The sequence below is a fragment of the Panthera pardus genome, unplaced genomic scaffold (genome assembly GCF_024362965.1).
Source record: "Panthera pardus isolate Hobbes unplaced genomic scaffold, ASM2436296v1 HiC_scaffold_12, whole genome shotgun sequence".
NCBI classification, from domain to species: domain Eukaryota; kingdom Metazoa; phylum Chordata; class Mammalia; order Carnivora; family Felidae; genus Panthera; species Panthera pardus.
Window position 1 is genome coordinate 92,832,567 of NW_026526677.1, and position 16,260 is coordinate 92,848,826.

At 50.3% G+C, this 16,260-nt stretch overlaps 1 protein-coding gene across 8 annotated transcripts in view; it reads right to left on the reverse strand.

Moving 5' to 3' along the window:
• Nucleotides 1–16,260, reverse strand: part of PKNOX2 (PBX/knotted 1 homeobox 2) — a 281,900-nt gene that overhangs the window by 63,192 nt on the left and 202,448 nt on the right. For 6 of the 8 annotated variants that reach the window (XM_053900302.1, XM_053900300.1, XM_053900301.1 and 3 more), the window contains 2 exons: nt 15,754–15,862; nt 154–293 (listed from right to left, as the gene is read on the reverse strand). In XM_053900302.1, coding sequence (XP_053756277.1) covers nt 154–293; nt 15,754–15,840 — 227 coding nt within the window. In that variant the 5' untranslated portion in view covers nt 15,841–15,862. Of the gene's footprint in view, nt 1–153; nt 294–15,753; nt 15,863–16,097; nt 16,211–16,260 lie in introns of those variants that run through there. The other 2 variants (XM_053900304.1, XM_053900305.1) reach the window with 2 other exon arrangements.

Below are 16,260 nucleotides of genomic sequence, written 5' to 3' on the forward strand. Positions count from 1 at the left end.
GATGGATTTGAGAGAGAAGACGGTGAGGAGAGCAGCTGTTGGGCATTGTCTTTATGCACCCACCCACTGGCCTGCATTCTCCTCTCCCAGGGCTGAGCTGGGCCGGAGGCTGACTGGGGCGGGGGCTTTCAATACAGCTGAAGTGTCTCCTACCTGTACACAGCTCGCTTGTCAGCCTCCAGCTGGGCCTGGGGGTCAATGGGGGCACTGGGCACAGGCGTGCTGGCAGCAGCTGAGGGTGCAGAGATGTGGACAGCCTGGGTCTTAGAGGGTGCCTGAGCAGTTGCTGTCATCTGCAGAGAGAAAAGGGGAGGGGACAGGTTAGTATGGCCAGGACAGCCGGTTCCCCAGCTGGAATTGGGAGGCCCGCCCCGGCCTGTGGCGTGTGTGTCAACAAGAGAAGGCGGGCAAGGGAACGGTGGGTGTGCAACCAGCATCCATTTGTTTGCGTGCCACAGTGAGAAGGAAGCATTCCCTAGGTGAGAACATTTTAGAGAATAATTTAGGAGCCTACAAAACCAGGTGGTGCACCGGCACTCTTTAGAAGAGACGACTGATTCTTCTTAATGCAAATTAGGGTGGTGACCTCTGCCAAGAAGCAGAAAAAGCCAAAATGATGAACCCTTTAAATTGTGCTTATGAGTCATTTGGGCTGGACTGGGCAGTAGTAAGTTGATTTCATGACTTTGAAGAGCAGGAAAAAAAAAAATAGCTGAATCAGTTCTCATTTGGGTGGAAGTTTACTCTGTTTAACCCAAGACAGGAGTAACTGTTTTAATGGTTTTGATTGATCATTGAATGGGTCCCCAAATTTGGTCTACCTGGGTGTTTGGAGATAAGCAGGTTTTAGTGGACACCGGACAGATTTTTGTTCTCAGCCGTAACAAATATTTAGGGCCGTGATTTTCGTCCTATGTAATGTTTTTGAAGGTATCCCCAGGCCCCAAATTTTGTGCCAATCAGAGCGACTCCTTTTAATGTTATATGTTGGGCTTTCTATATAAAATTTTAAGAAACTATGAGATGGCTTACATTTTTTTTGATAACCACCCTTACAGAGTTTAATGCTTTTATAATATATTCTCTCTAGTCAAATGGATCCCTAAAATGTCATGAACGGTGACATGCCTCAACTATTCTTTTCTGCCAGCCTGTCCATAGCACCAGTGTTGTTGGGCCTGATACACTTGTCTGACTTCCTCACTGAAGCCTTGTTTACACCTTCATCCATAGCATCCAATTGACACAGAGTATGTGCTTAGCCTTTGTTGAGAAAATGAATGAATGAATGACTACATCTTAAAAGAATCAGATGTTTTATAGCTGGAATACTCATCATATGATCTAGGTCCCTGCTTTTTGGAAGAAAAAGTATAGTTCTCCCGTCAACTCAGGCACATCGTTGCTAATGCTGTTGCTATCCCCAAGACATTTGCTTTTGCTGTCTCATTTTCTTAAGATCTCTGCTTGGATGTCACGTCTTCAGAGTGAAATAGAGCCCCTCTGTCCCTTCCTATGCCCATACTCTGCTTCATTCCATAGGCCTTTCTATGATCAGTTACTATATATCTACTTGCTTAGTGATTTTCTCTTCCACTCCCAACTAACTTAAGCTCAAAGAGGGCTTGATTAGCAGTTGTACTTCTAGGGCCCAGCATAGCCTGGCACTGGTAGATACTCAATAAATATTTGTTGAATCAATGAATTAATGAATGACAGGTGGTGAATGAGATCTTTCATGTCTTAAAAGAGACATATCTGCTTTATTGTACTGGCTCCCCATCATTTTTTGTTAGGAAGAAACACCCTTCTCATTGTCAGCTGAACTGGGGGGACTCACCCAAACTCAGCATCAGAGGCTAGACATAGCATCCTGATACCTTTAAAGCCAGCAGACAATGGCTTGAATCCTGCTGTCTCCCATAATTAGCCTTTGACCCTGGGCAAATCCGTTGTTTTTCCTGAACTCTTATTTTCTCATCAGTAAGCCATTTGATGTCATTTTAGGATCCATAAGTATTTTTTTTTAAGTTCACATAGCATTATTAGGAGTTTTTTTTTTTTTAATGTTTATTTATTTTTGAGAGAGAGACAAACAGAGCATGAATCAGGGAGGGGCAGAGAGAGAGAGGGAGACACAGAATCCGAAGCAGGCTCCAGGCTCTGTGCTGACAGCTCAGACGTGGGCTTGAACCCACGAACCGCAGGATCATGACCTGAGCCAAAGTCAGATGCTTAACTGACTGAGCCACCCAGGCGCCCCTAGGATCCATGAGTATTAAAGAGGTGCTATAAGGACGAAAGTAGAAACAAATGTTCCAGTTTTCAAAATAGAGAAAGAAGGTGGAATCAGAAAAACTAAACACTGCTAATCTTCACTTTGATCTGGGCCAGTTTCTTTCATCCACTAATGTAAGCAGTCATTTCTTCAAATATTTCCTGAGTTGTTGGCAACGTACTGGGCACCATGCTAGGTAGGCACTGAGGTCCCGAGGATGAGTGCCTGTTCTCATGGAACTCAGTTTCTGGATTTAACATAATGACTATGCTGGCAGGTAAGGAAAACATACAGACATCAGCAAGGCACCTCCCATGACACCCTTGAGGAAGACACTGAGAGCTGTGACTGGGGGACAACTGTGTGGATTAGTAAGCTATACCCAGAGGATGACATTTAAAGGATAGATGTCCGCTTGAGGAAGGCTTCTAGGATAGTGCCACCTGCTTTCTCCTTAGCCCTCTTCTTCAATATTTTTATCAGTGATTTAGAGGGTGTCTGAAGAAATGCTCAGCAAATTTATAGGTGACATGAGACTGAGATCCAAAAGATCTTTACAGATTTTGGCCACAGGCTAAGTCTAATGAGATTAATTTGCATCTACTAAGTTGGAATGTAACACTTTTAACACTTGAGCCAAAAAAAAAAAAAAATCAATAATATAAGTGCAGAACAGGAGAGACACGGTTTAACAGCAGTGTTTGAGTTGACAGAAGGCTCATACATCCAAAGTGTAATGTGTCTGTCAAAAAAAACAAGACAAGCAACCTAACCTGATGCTATCTGAGGATGCATTAACAGAAGCATGACTCACATAAAGCCTCTAGTCTCATTCGTCTCTGCTGAAACCAGTGGAGGAGAATGCACTCAGAGGATAGATCAGGCTGGTGGAGGCATTCTGCACTGTGTCGTGGGAGGAATATTTGAATCTGGGATATGTAAGGAAGATTTGAGGGACAGGGGAGATGAGACACGAGAGCACCCTTTGAATATCGGAACAAGGGATTCGATTACATCAGCTTTGCTTTGCGTGCCCCCAAAGGGTCAAACGACAAAGCAATGCATTCAACCTGTATCACACAGAGACAGATTTGGGCTCAACCCAAGTAATACGTTTCCAAGCCCCTGAGCATTTTGAGGCCGGAATGGGCTGCATCCAGGAGGCGTGAGTTTCCACTGCGGCAGCCAGCGGCCAAGTGGAGACTGATCAGCTGGTCCCCTGTGGAGGGGACTGGAGGCTCCAGCTGGGTGGCCTCTGAAGTCCCCACCCTGACAGGCTCAGACACATCGGGGAACTCTACCAATCACCACCGGCTGCGTGGGGCTGACGAGAGGCTCAGACGAGATGGTGTACAGAATGTGGGAGTGCTTGGGAAACTCTGAAGGGCTCCCAAGATGGCGGGGTGGTTGTTGTCATTAAACACACGATTTCCAAAATGAGCTTCTTTTCTAAAGCAAGGCACAGCTATGTCCACAGAGCTTGTTTAGGGGTGAAGTGTAGGGAAGGCTGGTATGGCTCTGCCTTGCCCACTAAGGGTACATTTCCTTGTGTCCTTGAAGGAATCCACAGGGGACCTCTGTGAAGATGAGCTAAGAGAGAGAGGGATGAGGGGAGATACTCCTTTTCTTCTCACCTCCCCTTTCTAGGCAAGACTGCTGGGTTACGGAGGGAAGCAGAGAATGAGAATAAATCAAAGGCGGTCACTCGCTGGCATCCCAGGAGGCCCCAGTTGAGAGGCAGTTCCTGGGGCTCAGGGAGGGTTGCGGGGTGGGGGCAGAAGAGAGCAGATCTGCTCTGAGCGGGACAATAATTCAGATTTATTTAGCTCCTGGGGGCCAAGTCAGCAAACTGCATTTCTCCAGGTTTGGAGAATGAGTGTTTACCTCCAAATAGATCCCCTTTTCTATCCAGAGACTTCCATTTCCCAAGAACTGGAGCTCCAAAGGAGCAGCCCCCCAGCAGCTGCCTCAGGGCCTGGAGGAGGGGATGCCACCGTGGAGATTCTGGGAGGTTCCTGGGCGGCACGCCCAGAGCAGGAGCAGGGAAGAGGCTGGAGGGACCAGGGGTAGGGCAGGGTCATTAAGTGACATAACATACTGGAGCTCCCTGGTTCTGGCTGGTGAAAGCCAACTGTTAAATCTTCTGGACTTTTGAAAGCTGGTTGATATCACATCGGTGGCTCAAAAGTGGCCTGGTTGAGCATTTACACCATGGAAATTGGCAAATGCTACAAATCAGGGCCCCTCCCCGAACTGGCTGTCAGCTATTTACTAGACCACCTAGTGTCAGGCATTCTCTCCAAGTAACTTTGTCCGGTTCTCCTCTGTCTGGCGTGTAAAAAAACTAGTTATACACACTCTACGTGGCCACTTGGCATGTTTACAGCTGGTTCCAGGACCGGCCACTCCAGACTCTGAACCTTTCTACAAGGAGGCTTCAGAGAACTCTGGAACTTCTGCCTTGGTGGCAAACAGGGTGTGGGTATGGCATTGCCCAGACACAAGGACAGTCCCTTTTCGACAAGGAGAACTGAGCACAGAGAAGGAGAGGCAAAGTTGAACAATATGTTGAGAGTTTTCTCGAAGATCAGAAAGGTCTCAGTGAGTAGAAGGAGCAGGGAATCTGAGAGCCTGGGTTTGAAGCTCCTCTGTCAATGATTAGCTACATGTTTGGGGGCAAGTTTCCTGACCTCTTTGACTCTTGGTTTTCCTATATGTAAAAAGCAAGGGAGGGACACCGGGGTGGCTCCCTCAGTCAAGGGCCTGACTCTTGGTTTCAGCTCACATCATGATCTCACAGTTTCGTGAGTTCAAGCCCACTCTGCACTCACAGTGTGGAGCCTGCTTGGAATTCTCTCTCTCCCTCTCTCTGCCCCTCCCTCACTTGGACTGTCTCTGTCTCTCTCAAAATAAAGAAATAAGCTTTAGAAAAATGTTTTTTAAAAAAGGGATAATACCACACAGGCTGTGAGGAGTAATCAAGAGAACAGGGCAATGACTAATGGCCAGGAAAGGGGGACAGCAAGAGATGGGGGGCTGTGAGAGCCCACACAGGGTTCTAGGGTTCACCTTAGAGTCCTTTTCTTGGGGCAAAGACCCTGAGGCCACCATTCCATGCTCTTTCCTTCCATAAAAGCTATAACCACTGGACCTCTCTCCATCATTCAGCCAGAACTGGCCCTGCCTTAAGCTTGGAGCGGAAGGGCCCAGATTCTTGGTCTGAAACACCTTGAGATGAAAGTTCACGAGCCCCGCCCCATCCGAAAATGGACTGGGATGAGCTGACATTTGCAAACTGCGTATATGGGAAGGCAAAATGTGCAGGCAAACCTGTCAGCTTCTCTGACCATATAGTCTGACCATGAAAATGAGTAGGAGATGCTCCATGGTGTGATTTGAGAGGTGCTGACGACTTGAGAAGCTCCTCTCCCCTACCTGCTCCCGTTGCCCTCACCGACACTGGAACGCCCATCCATGCTTTCATTTCTGCTAAGTACCACCCTTTCCCAACTGTAGGAGGAGAGTGGCACTTATGTTCTAATGAGCTAATAAAATACCTCTATAGGCTTTCATGTCCATCCGTCATCCTGTGCAATAAGTTAGTGTCATTCTCATTTTCCATGAGAAAATTGAAGCCCACAGAGGTGAAGAAATTGCTAGAAATCAGTTTACACGAACTGTTAGGGCAAGAACTAAGAGCTTTTTTTCTTTGAAGAGGAGAATGGGCAGACTCCCCTGCTTCCCTATCAAGTGACAAAGGGGACAGAAAGGAAGGGAGCCAAAAATGGGCTGAAGTGTCACCTCTTAGCCATGCTGGTGGGTCTCCCATGCAGCTACTTGTCCTCGTTGCGGTCCAGCTTCTCCACAACACCCAAGAGGCCTCCCATACACAAGTCATTCCCCAAACACTAGTCATGGGTCATCCCAGAAACAGTCCTTCTGTGTGGAGCCCAAGCAGGAAGGTATGGGTGGTTCATGAGTTGAAGGTGGCTCAGTGCTATTGAGTTCACGTTCCTGGGAGGCTGCAGAGGAAGGACCTGCGACCTAGGTCACAGTGACCTAGAGATGGGGAAGCCTGATCCCATGGGCTACAAGCCTTCCATCACTGCCAGCTGCCAGCTTCCATTCAGGGCTTCTCTCTTTTGCACCTGGGAGGTGGGGAGGGGGACTCAGGATGAGGGACGACACCGGAGTCCTTCCAGCACCCCACAGGAGACACTGGCATCAAGTAGCACTGAATCCCACCTCTGCCACCCACCACTGGCCAACCTTGCACATGTAACTTTACCTTTCAGGGCCTCAGTTTCCTCATCTGTGAACCGGTGGTGACGCTTCCTACCTCCCACCAGTCACCACTGTCATGAGGTTTGCTGCCTCCTTCAGTGGATGCTAGCTGAGCTCTGGCGACAGTCAGGCCCATCTGCCCTGTGTTCCCAAGGCCCCGAGCACACGATTTAGCCGCCTGTGCTTATTTGCCTCTGTCATCAACTAGACAGTAGGACCCTGCAGGGCATGGGCTATGTCTTCTCGGTTTACAATTATAGCCTCAGTGTTTGACAGCGAGAGTATCCAAAATATCTATTGAATGCAGGCATGACTGGTGTGGAGTAGATAGGCTTCTCATCAAATTATACCTTTTTAGCTGCAGGTTTGCTTTCTTGACACTGAATGCCTCAGGCCACAAAAGAGAAGTCACAGTTCGTGCCTGCATATTGTTTGGGAGCAGCAGGCATCCCACCCAGGGCTGGAGATCATGGGACATAGCGTGATGTACTGGCATGAGCATTTACTTTGGACTTGACTCTCTGCCTGTGTGACTTGGGAGAGTTATTCAACCTTTCTGTTCCAGGGCCCTCATCTATAAAATGAGAGTAATAATACCTAAGGTGCAGTGTTGTTAGAATTAAATGAGATAATGTGTGCAAAGCAGCTGGCACTTAATAGCGTATGGTAGTTATCATTAATATAACCCACAATCTGCAGCCCACCCTCAGAGTTGGCCTCTGTTGCTTCTGTACCACGGGCTACCTGGAGGGGGAGGGGGTCCTGACCCTGTAGAAGGAACCTGCTCTCTTGTAAGCACCCGGGGGGGGTGGGGCAGGCTTGGGTTCAGGCGCAGGGAGAGGGGGCCATGGTGTTGTGGAAGGAGACATCACTCTTCATCAGCTATGTCACCTTGGGTGACTGACTCAGTTTCTCTGAGCCTCAGTTTCTCCATCAGGGACAAATGGAGCTAATAATCTCATTTCCCAGGGCTACAGGGAAGCCATATGTGAGGGTGAAATGCACACGGTGGACACTCGGTAAACCTTGGTTTCCAAGCATGTTTATGATTCCGTTTTGCTAGTCTTCTCTCTGAATCCAAACTCCACTCCCTGCCCATACCCTGCCCCGGACACCTCAGCACCCACACTTCCAGTGTCACCCTACATACGCCCTTTCCCCCCACGTGCTCTTTGTGTCTCCGACACCCAGGAATCTCTCACAGCGTCCTTTGTTCCAACCCTGTACAACCTAGGCCTGCACCTTCTCAGCGTGACTCAGCAGGAACACCCCTCCAAAGAGGAAAGCCCCTCTTCTGAGCCTTCCACCTGACCCGGGCAAGGTGGGAGCTGCCCATTCCCAGTATCTGCCCCACCAGGCCACAGAAGCACCGTGCTGTGGTGAGCCGGGGGGCTGCACGCACCTGGCCCACTAGGGGCCGCTGGGGCGCCAGCAGGGCTGGGCTGGGCTGGGCTTGCCCGGGAGCTGGCACTCTCTGCGGTGCCCGGGCAAGCTGGCAGGGCAGGATCTGGTTCCCTCACAACCAGGAGAGAGTCCAAGGACCTGGGAGGAGGTCAGGGCTTGAAGCTATTTGGTAAACATCGGATTTGGCCCCAATAGGTGGGAAGCAGCAGGGGGCAAGGCCAAAAAATGATGTTTTTGTGGGAAGGGCACAGCCCACAGGGTACTCCAGGCCCGGGCATGCTCGCTGACCCTGGTCTTGTCTCCAGTACAGCCCCCTTCCCTTACGCTGTACCCTGATCAGACCCTACCATGTAGGGTTGCCTGAACATGCCCGATGATTTACATCCTCATGCCTTTGCTCTCCCAGCTGCCTCAGCAGGAAATGTCCACGTTTCCCTGGCCTCCCTCCCTCCCTCCCAACTATATGTAAACCTACCCCTCTTTCAGGACTCAGCTGGAGCATTAAGTCTCCCCAGAAGCCTTTCCAATACTCCACAGCCCCGGACCTAGGTAGCCTGGACACTCGGCTCATCTGTGTATGCTTTGAACCTTAACGCCTGTAACACTTGGGGGCCCTTAATGGTCTGTCTTCCTGAGTGGACTGGTTTCCTAGCTCCCATTACCATGACTGGCTCCCAGTAGGCTCCCAGTGTGTTTGTTAAACGACTGAATGACAGACTGAGCGAGAGAATGAGTGCGAGGGAGGTGTTAAAAGGTTCAGGGTTGGCAAGGGCTCCTCTAAACGTCCCCTGACCCAGTCAGAACTGGGGGAGAGGGGGAGAAGAGGGGGGACGATCTGAAAGCAGACCCAGGCCAGACCAATTTAACTTGAAGGGGCTCCTGGAACAGCAGGCCTAGGTCACCTACATTCTGATCCCAGGGCCGACTGAATAGAACAAACCACAGAAAAATTGCCTCTGTGGTGTAAAATGAGGGGTCTTAGTTAATTCATTAGTTTTAAAAGGGTTTGTAGGCAGTGGTTTATAAAACGAGTCTTGTAAAATGTTCACTGGCCCTGTCTGCACTTCTGGGGTGTTACTGACATGTGGCTAATAGGAGGAAGGCTGTGAACTTAAATCTGAAAGGGCACTTGGGCACTTTCCTGGCAACTGTCTGCTCCCCACCCTTCCCATCCATCTCTGGAGAACCCTCACCTATATGACAGTCCCAAACCAGTGATTTCCAGTATAGTTAGTGGGTATATCAGAATCCCAGTGTGTGTGTGCCTCTGTGTGCTAGGTATGTGCCTCTGTGTGTGTGTGTGTGTGTGTGTGTGTGCATTTGTGTGCAAGGGGGTGTGTTTACAGCTAGAAACAAATATTTGATATTGCTATCATATTCCTAATAAAAAGGAATTAAAGTTCAATGCAATCTTGGCTACTGAAGATGTACAGAAGAGAATGAGTGAAAAATCAATGTCAGGGTCATGGAGGAAAAGAGGCTGGGAAAGAGTACTCTGCTTTTCATGCCCACACTTTCAACAATCCTGTGAGGCAGGGAGGACACAGTTATTCCCATTTTACCGATGCCGAAACCAAGGGCCGAAATGGACTATAAGCTCCATTAGGGCAGGAACTATTCATTTCATATCTCCAGTATTTAGCACAAGTTCTGCAAGATCACAGGAAGCTCTCAGTATTTATTGAATGGATGTGTGGATGAAAGAAATCTTACTGAAATGACTGGCCTAAATGTGTGTAATTCACCAGCAGTGCAGCTGGGCCAAGGCCTAGGATTCCTGAATTTCTGCCATGTGGAGTCATCCCACTTCTCCAGACCACAAACTCCAGGGACAGTAAGCACCCCTGGGGCCTTGCTCACCTATCCCCCTCTCTCTAGGCAATGTAGACACCCCAGCTCCTAGAAAATCACACAGGAAAGGGAGGCAAAGTAAGTTCAAGTGCTCCTCAGGTCCGCTGCGGACTTTGATCACCTGTTCCCTGATTTATTTTAAGCTTTGTGTACTTGGGCCATTAACTATTTTTGTAGCTGTCTGGGGCACACATCTACTGCTTGGAGGTGAGAGGATAGACAATCAAATCTCTGTGCTTTTGGTAAATGTCAGAATTGAGGTATAAGTTCATCAAATAAAAAACCTACACAAGACCAGTGGAGCATTTCTTCACGAGCTTAGAAGTCCTATTGCAAGCTTACCATCTCCTAAGTCGGGGACACAAAGGCCCGCCTGGTCAGACCTGTAGGCTGCTTTGCCTTTTCCACAATGAGGAATGAAGGTCTTGAGTGAGTTGGAGTTTGGGGACATGTCCGGTTTAAAAACATGGGTGGCCCAAGCAGGCCAGGGAGAGAGGTCACTGTGCACAAAGAGAAGAAAGACCCAGTAAAAAATAAAAAAGAAAGAGAAGAGTCCATTTTGATGAGTCAAAGCAAGGGAAGGCAGGTCACCCATATGGTCCCTGGGGTGTTGCCCCCAGGGGCAGAGGGAGCCGTCAATCACAACCACAGAAAAGGCTTAGGGGGACTTTCAAAGCTGCTGAATTAACTCTATTGCTGCAAAGTGAATGTGTTTCACAGGCAGCTGAGCAGAGGGCCCTGCAAGGCAGGGGGCTCCAGCCCTTAAAGAGATGAGAGGAATGGAAAGTGTGAAAACATCTGAACTCGAGCTGCCCGTCACAGCTGCATGGCCTGGATGGGGGCCATTCACAGCCAGGGGCCCCAGCCACCCCCTCTGCCTCCAGCTAATGAAACCAGCATGGGGATCCTAATGACTGATCAAAGCCCATCCAGCTTCCCCAGGATGTCAGCTCCCCTAGCTCTGCCCAGAGTAGGAACAGTAGGAACGGTGCTCTGAGAGGGAGGGAAAGAAGGTACCTGGTGGGGGGGGGGGGGGCGGGGGAGAAGAGAGGCGGGTCTTGCCTGGCCTGGCCTTAGCCTTCCTCTTGAAGGAAAGGTGAGACAGCATCTTTCTGACCCCAGATCTCCATGCACAGTCTTCTGGGGCCTGAGCACCGGTCTCCTCACTCCGGGGACGGCAGGAGGATGGAAGGGGATGGAGGAACGCAGCTTATGCCAAAGGGTCCCAAGCACATGCTTGACTTCCTTCTGAAATGAGCTTCCCATACTGGTCCTGATCGAAGAGTTCTGACTTGGCCTGCCTTGCCTCCCTCTGGTCACTAATCCTGGGTGAATGGCCAAAACATTTTTAATATCACCCATCATCAAGTCATGCTACCTACGTACCAGTTTGTTCCTAAAGTGGTAACTGAGTGCCCACATCCACAGGGGGCTGCACCTAGTGGGACAGACCGGGACCTGCCGGGATGTCTGCTTTCTGGTCAAATGCTCATGTAGCCCGACACGCCGGGGACATGCAGACAGAGGAATACTAAACATTGAATACATACACAAATAGACCAGATAAAATATTTGTCTTGCCTATAAGCCAAGGGCAAAGATATTTGTGGAACGGTAGGTATGTGTCTGTGTTTGAGGAAGAGTGGGGGGAGGTTGCTGATAGCAGGGGTTGGTGTGTGTGGGTAAGGTGAGGGAGGGGAAGCTACTCCTTTCACGGTTAAATCCGAATGGTTTCCTGAATTTGCCGATGGAACTGCAGAAGGGAGAATTTTGCTTGGCGTGGACATTGCGTGTGGAGTGTTACAGGAAGTAGAAGAACTTGAATGATGTTCAGAGGTGAAGACAGAATACGTGAATGAAGGGTATATGCCCAGAAGGAATGAGAAGGTGACTGTGTTACCTTGAAGATTCGGGGGTTGGGAGGGGGTGGGGGAGACTTGCTGGGAGGGGAGAAAAGTAGAGAACACAACTTTTAGAGTTCCATTGAGATTGGGGTGTGGGGTGGCAGTGGGTTGGGGCAGCGGGAGGAGGGGGTTGGGAAAGTCCAGGTGACAGATGGCCAGGCTGGCTGTTGCAGAGATGCAGAAGAGGGAAAAAGAGTGATGTAGGAATTAACAGCATGTACCGAACAGGGGGACCACACACCTAGCTCATAGCCACGTCTCCCTGGAGACAATGTTTTCATTAAACAATCATTGTAGAAATCCACAGTCCCCAGTGACTTGCCCCTACCTCTCAGGGCATAAAGTGAGGATCAAGGACTCAGTGACTTGATGCTGGAATCGAAGTACTGTAGCTAGACAATAGAGGGCGCTGCGGCTCTAACAGAAGTTAAGCAGAAGCCACCAGAAGGAGGAAGCAGGCCACAGGAAGGGTTTCAGTGGGTTGTTGGTTTTGCATCTTTCTAACTTATGGTCTGCATTTAGTGCACAATAAACACAGAGTGACATCCTTACAAGTAATCACAGTTTCCCCAGGATGGACTGAGACGGAACTATGGGGCCAGAAGCTGCTTGGCCATCATACCACTTGGCTTGTGCCCAGATAGCATGGGGCCATAACCATTAACGGTTCTCTCCTGAAATGGGAAGAAAAAAAAAACCTCCCTCATTTTTAATAACTTTATTCCCCAAACTTCAAAAATGAAATTGCCAAGTTAAGAACTTGCCTTGAAAAAAAAAAATTCTAATTTATTATAAAGAAGGTCCGGGGCTTGGGAATTTTTTAATGCAGATTCCTAATTTTCCAAAGTGAGATTCTCCTGTGCATTTGAATAGATTATGCTCAGTATTGCTAGCCCTTAGCACAACGGGAACATTATTAAAACGATTGCGTGGGTCTCAGAGGAAGGGCTCTGCTTCTCGCTTCCTTTTTCATTTTGGGGACTTCGTATCAGAGACTGTCCATTTTTGCCTGTAGAAGAAACTGGGTTTCCAAGGAGGTGATAGAGAGATGTGCTCATCTGTCCAGGCCTTGAGGAAACAAGTCATACCAGGTCCAGAAGTAATGGGATGAGACCTAAAGGAATAGGAGGAAGTGGGGAGTCCCTTTCCAGAGAGCCCAATTTTGGAAGTGACTCCCCTGTGTGCCTGACCCATGTTCCTATTAGGCCTGTCTTTCCTGAGGACATTGAGTGTCAAAGAACAGTTGGTTCTCTAGGATAATGAGCTTTAGGAGGGCAGTGGAGCGGGGCGTCCCCTGAGGAGCTGGGCTCAGCCTCTTGACAGCACAAAGGGAAGACAGTAGGAGGATCAGAGCAGGTTCCCCAGCAGAAGACTCACACTGAAGACACTCCTATGTGGGAGTCACTTCCAGAAGCCCCCAGAAAGTGTGGAGAACGGACCCACCCCCCCCCCCCGCCTCCCAAAGCCAACTGACATGAAAGTCTAGCTCTCTCTGGAGAGAAGTGCCTTTCCCCATGAGTCAGAGGTCTTTGTCCTGGGGGTCTCATTCACCTCCTCCATCCCATCCATTCCATCTCTGCCCTGACTACTCCCACTCCCCAGTGGAGTAGCTAAGGCCATAAGGACCCCAGACTTCGGCTTGGTCACTTTACCATGGACACTGACACTTCCTGTCAGACACTTCTTTCCTGGACCTTGCTTGGGATTACAAATAGATGTGTGGCTTCCTCAGGGCAACGCATTCCTTTGCTATAACTATATATTCAATGGCGAAGTTGTGGTGGCTCCTCAGAGAGGAGAGCCTTGGGACAGTCCGCACACAGGGCTTCTACTCTGAGGCTCTAGACGGGGAGCTGGAGCCTCTGTTCCTCCCTCAAAAGGCTGCTCAATGGTGGCTTCTGGGGGGCCGAGTGCCTAGGAGCTGCAGCCCCACATCTATCACCTCCCCCAGCAGCTGGGATGTATTAGTTCTCGACTGTGCGCTGAGAGTTAAATCAGGCTCCTGTTCTTAACTACACCTGGATCAGCATGCTTAGACAACATGGGTCCTGCTGCTGCTCTCTGGCTAATCCGCACCAAACCCAAACTTCTCCCAGCTGCCCCTGCAGGCGTGGGGTGGGCAGGAGGGAGGCAGCAGCCACAAGCTATGCCAGTTCAATGCTCCCTGAGCTCTTGGCCCTGCGTCCTCTGTCCCTGAGCCTTGTGTACGCAGTCCTCTGCACCCACCGCTGGCTAAATACAGGAAGTGACCCCGTGTCCACTCCCCATTTCTACTGTGGAGCTAGGAGAGCAGTATCCAACGACAAAAGAAACAGAGCCAAAGTTCCTGCCCCTTTATCAGTGCCCCAGGGATCCCCAACACTGCCTGAGCAGACGAGAGGATGCGGTCTGTGTCCACTGAGGGAGAATGAGGCTCGTCCCCCATTATGACCCCTAGGTGCCTGGGTCCCTACAGCCCAGGCCTCCTGTACTTCATTCTGACTATGGAGGGGAAGGCTGGACATAGTGTCACACACCTGGAAGTTTTCAAATAGAGGACCATGTAAATGCCAAGTCTGAGCCTACGGTCATTCGTGGAAAGCTAATGACATGGACAGAGGGTTTGCTGCATATGAGGCTAGGTTGGGGAGAGCCCAGGAAGGAGCATGGCGTTGACATGTTAGAACAGGGATGGGGACAAAAGGACGTGTGCTCAAAGGTCTGGGAACGACGAGTGCTTTTGGATTTTCAAGGGGGAGAGGAGTCGGTGGTGGTCCACACGCTGGATATTCTGTAATGTGGTGATTTCCTGGGGCAAGAGGGGGCGACAGGGATGGATTGAGCAGCCATTATATGCTCACACTAGGCTGGGGGTGTCAGGGTCATAGGACCTAATGTGAGCAAAAGCCTGCCCCCCTGCATCTGCACCTTAATATCCTTTTCACACTGCACAGATCTTCCACGTGGCCCCTCAAAACGGCCATGTGTGAAATGCTAAGGAGCAAGGGACATCAGACAGAGCAAAGACCAGCTGCTGGGTCAAGCATGAGAAGGACTGCCTGGCACACAGTAGGCTCTCACTGCCTGTTTGTTGAATGAATGAATGAATGAATGTTCTAGCTGGCCACATTTCATATTACAGATACTCAATAAACACCAAATGAACTAATACTGACTTGAGGGACCAAGGTAGAGAAAATAGGAGAAAGTGAAGGTAAGGGTCGGAGAGTGGAGGCGTCTGTGACAGTCCAGCACGTAACTAACTCAGAGTCTCCAGAAAACCATGTGTGGAGAAAGGTGCGCACAGGGGAAGCACGGATCTGAAGTGTCAGTCTAAAGGACTGGGGGAGCCCAAGTCACAAAAGCTGGGCCAGTCCTCTAGAAGGAGGAGAGGAGACAACAGGAAGACAGCACAAAGACGCCGCCTTCTCAAGAGATACAACCAGGATGGAGTCTCAGAAGAACTTGGGGGCTGCTGTGTCTGAGCTGGGGGATGGAAACTGGGAACCAGGAGGAAATGGCTGGAGAGTGTAGAGATACAGTCCTGGCCTTTTTCTAGAAAGAAGCAGACAGAATCTTGAACAGAAGGGCGATTCCTGGAATGGGCAGGCAGAGAAGGGCTCCAGTGATAAGGGCTCCAGTGACCAGTTAAGGGGGGATCTGGTGCAAAGGAACCTCTAAGAAGTTTCCCCAGATACTCAAACGCAGAGGCGATTCACCGACATCTGGATCTGAGGGAGGGGTTCCGTGCATTTGTCTGATATCTGCTCTGAGTGGGGAGCAGGGTGGGGGGTGGGGGCAAGACCATGACTGGGTGCCCCAGACAAGGGTCCCAGATGCTGGTGACAGAGCTACTCAAGTCGGATCTGAACCTGGTTTTGTCAGATGCAATGACATGACCTCCAGGGGTGTGTGTTTGCCGGCTCTCCAGAGTGGGGCGGGGGAAAGAACCCAGAGTGGCCAGGATACAGCTGAGGGAGGCCTAGCTCTTTCCCGCGCCCGGGGGAAGGCCACCGCACCCCCTTCCCCGTCATCTGGTCAGTCGACACTCACCTGCGGGCTGTCCTGGTAGGGTGGGGGAGGGACATTCTGCGTGGCCATCATCGTCAGAGCGGGGGCTGGGGAGGCATGTTGCATCATGGGATTGATTCACATCGAGGATCTGTGGCAGGAGAAAGGGGGCCGCACCGTTAATACGCTGAGCGCAGGGAGCCCTGGGGACCGGCCGGCTCGACATTTCCTCAGGCTGGGCCACCTGGACTGACGGGATATACAGCAAAGGCTGGAGGCCCTTTAGGGGAACAAATGAGAACTAGGGGGAGAGGCCTGGGTGGGGAGGGGCTTGCTGTGCTATTTTGACTTGAAAGAAACGATATTCAAATCGCACGTGAAACAACCTGTGCAACCGCAACCATGCTTTGTTCAGCATCAGCTGGGTCCTGGCGGAGGTGGGGGAAGGGGTTGGGCTTGGCCGGTGGCAGCACAGGGCACTGGCGGCCATTCGGGTATCCCACAGGGCACGGCCTTCCCCAGGCTTCTGGAGCAGCCACCTGCGCTCTC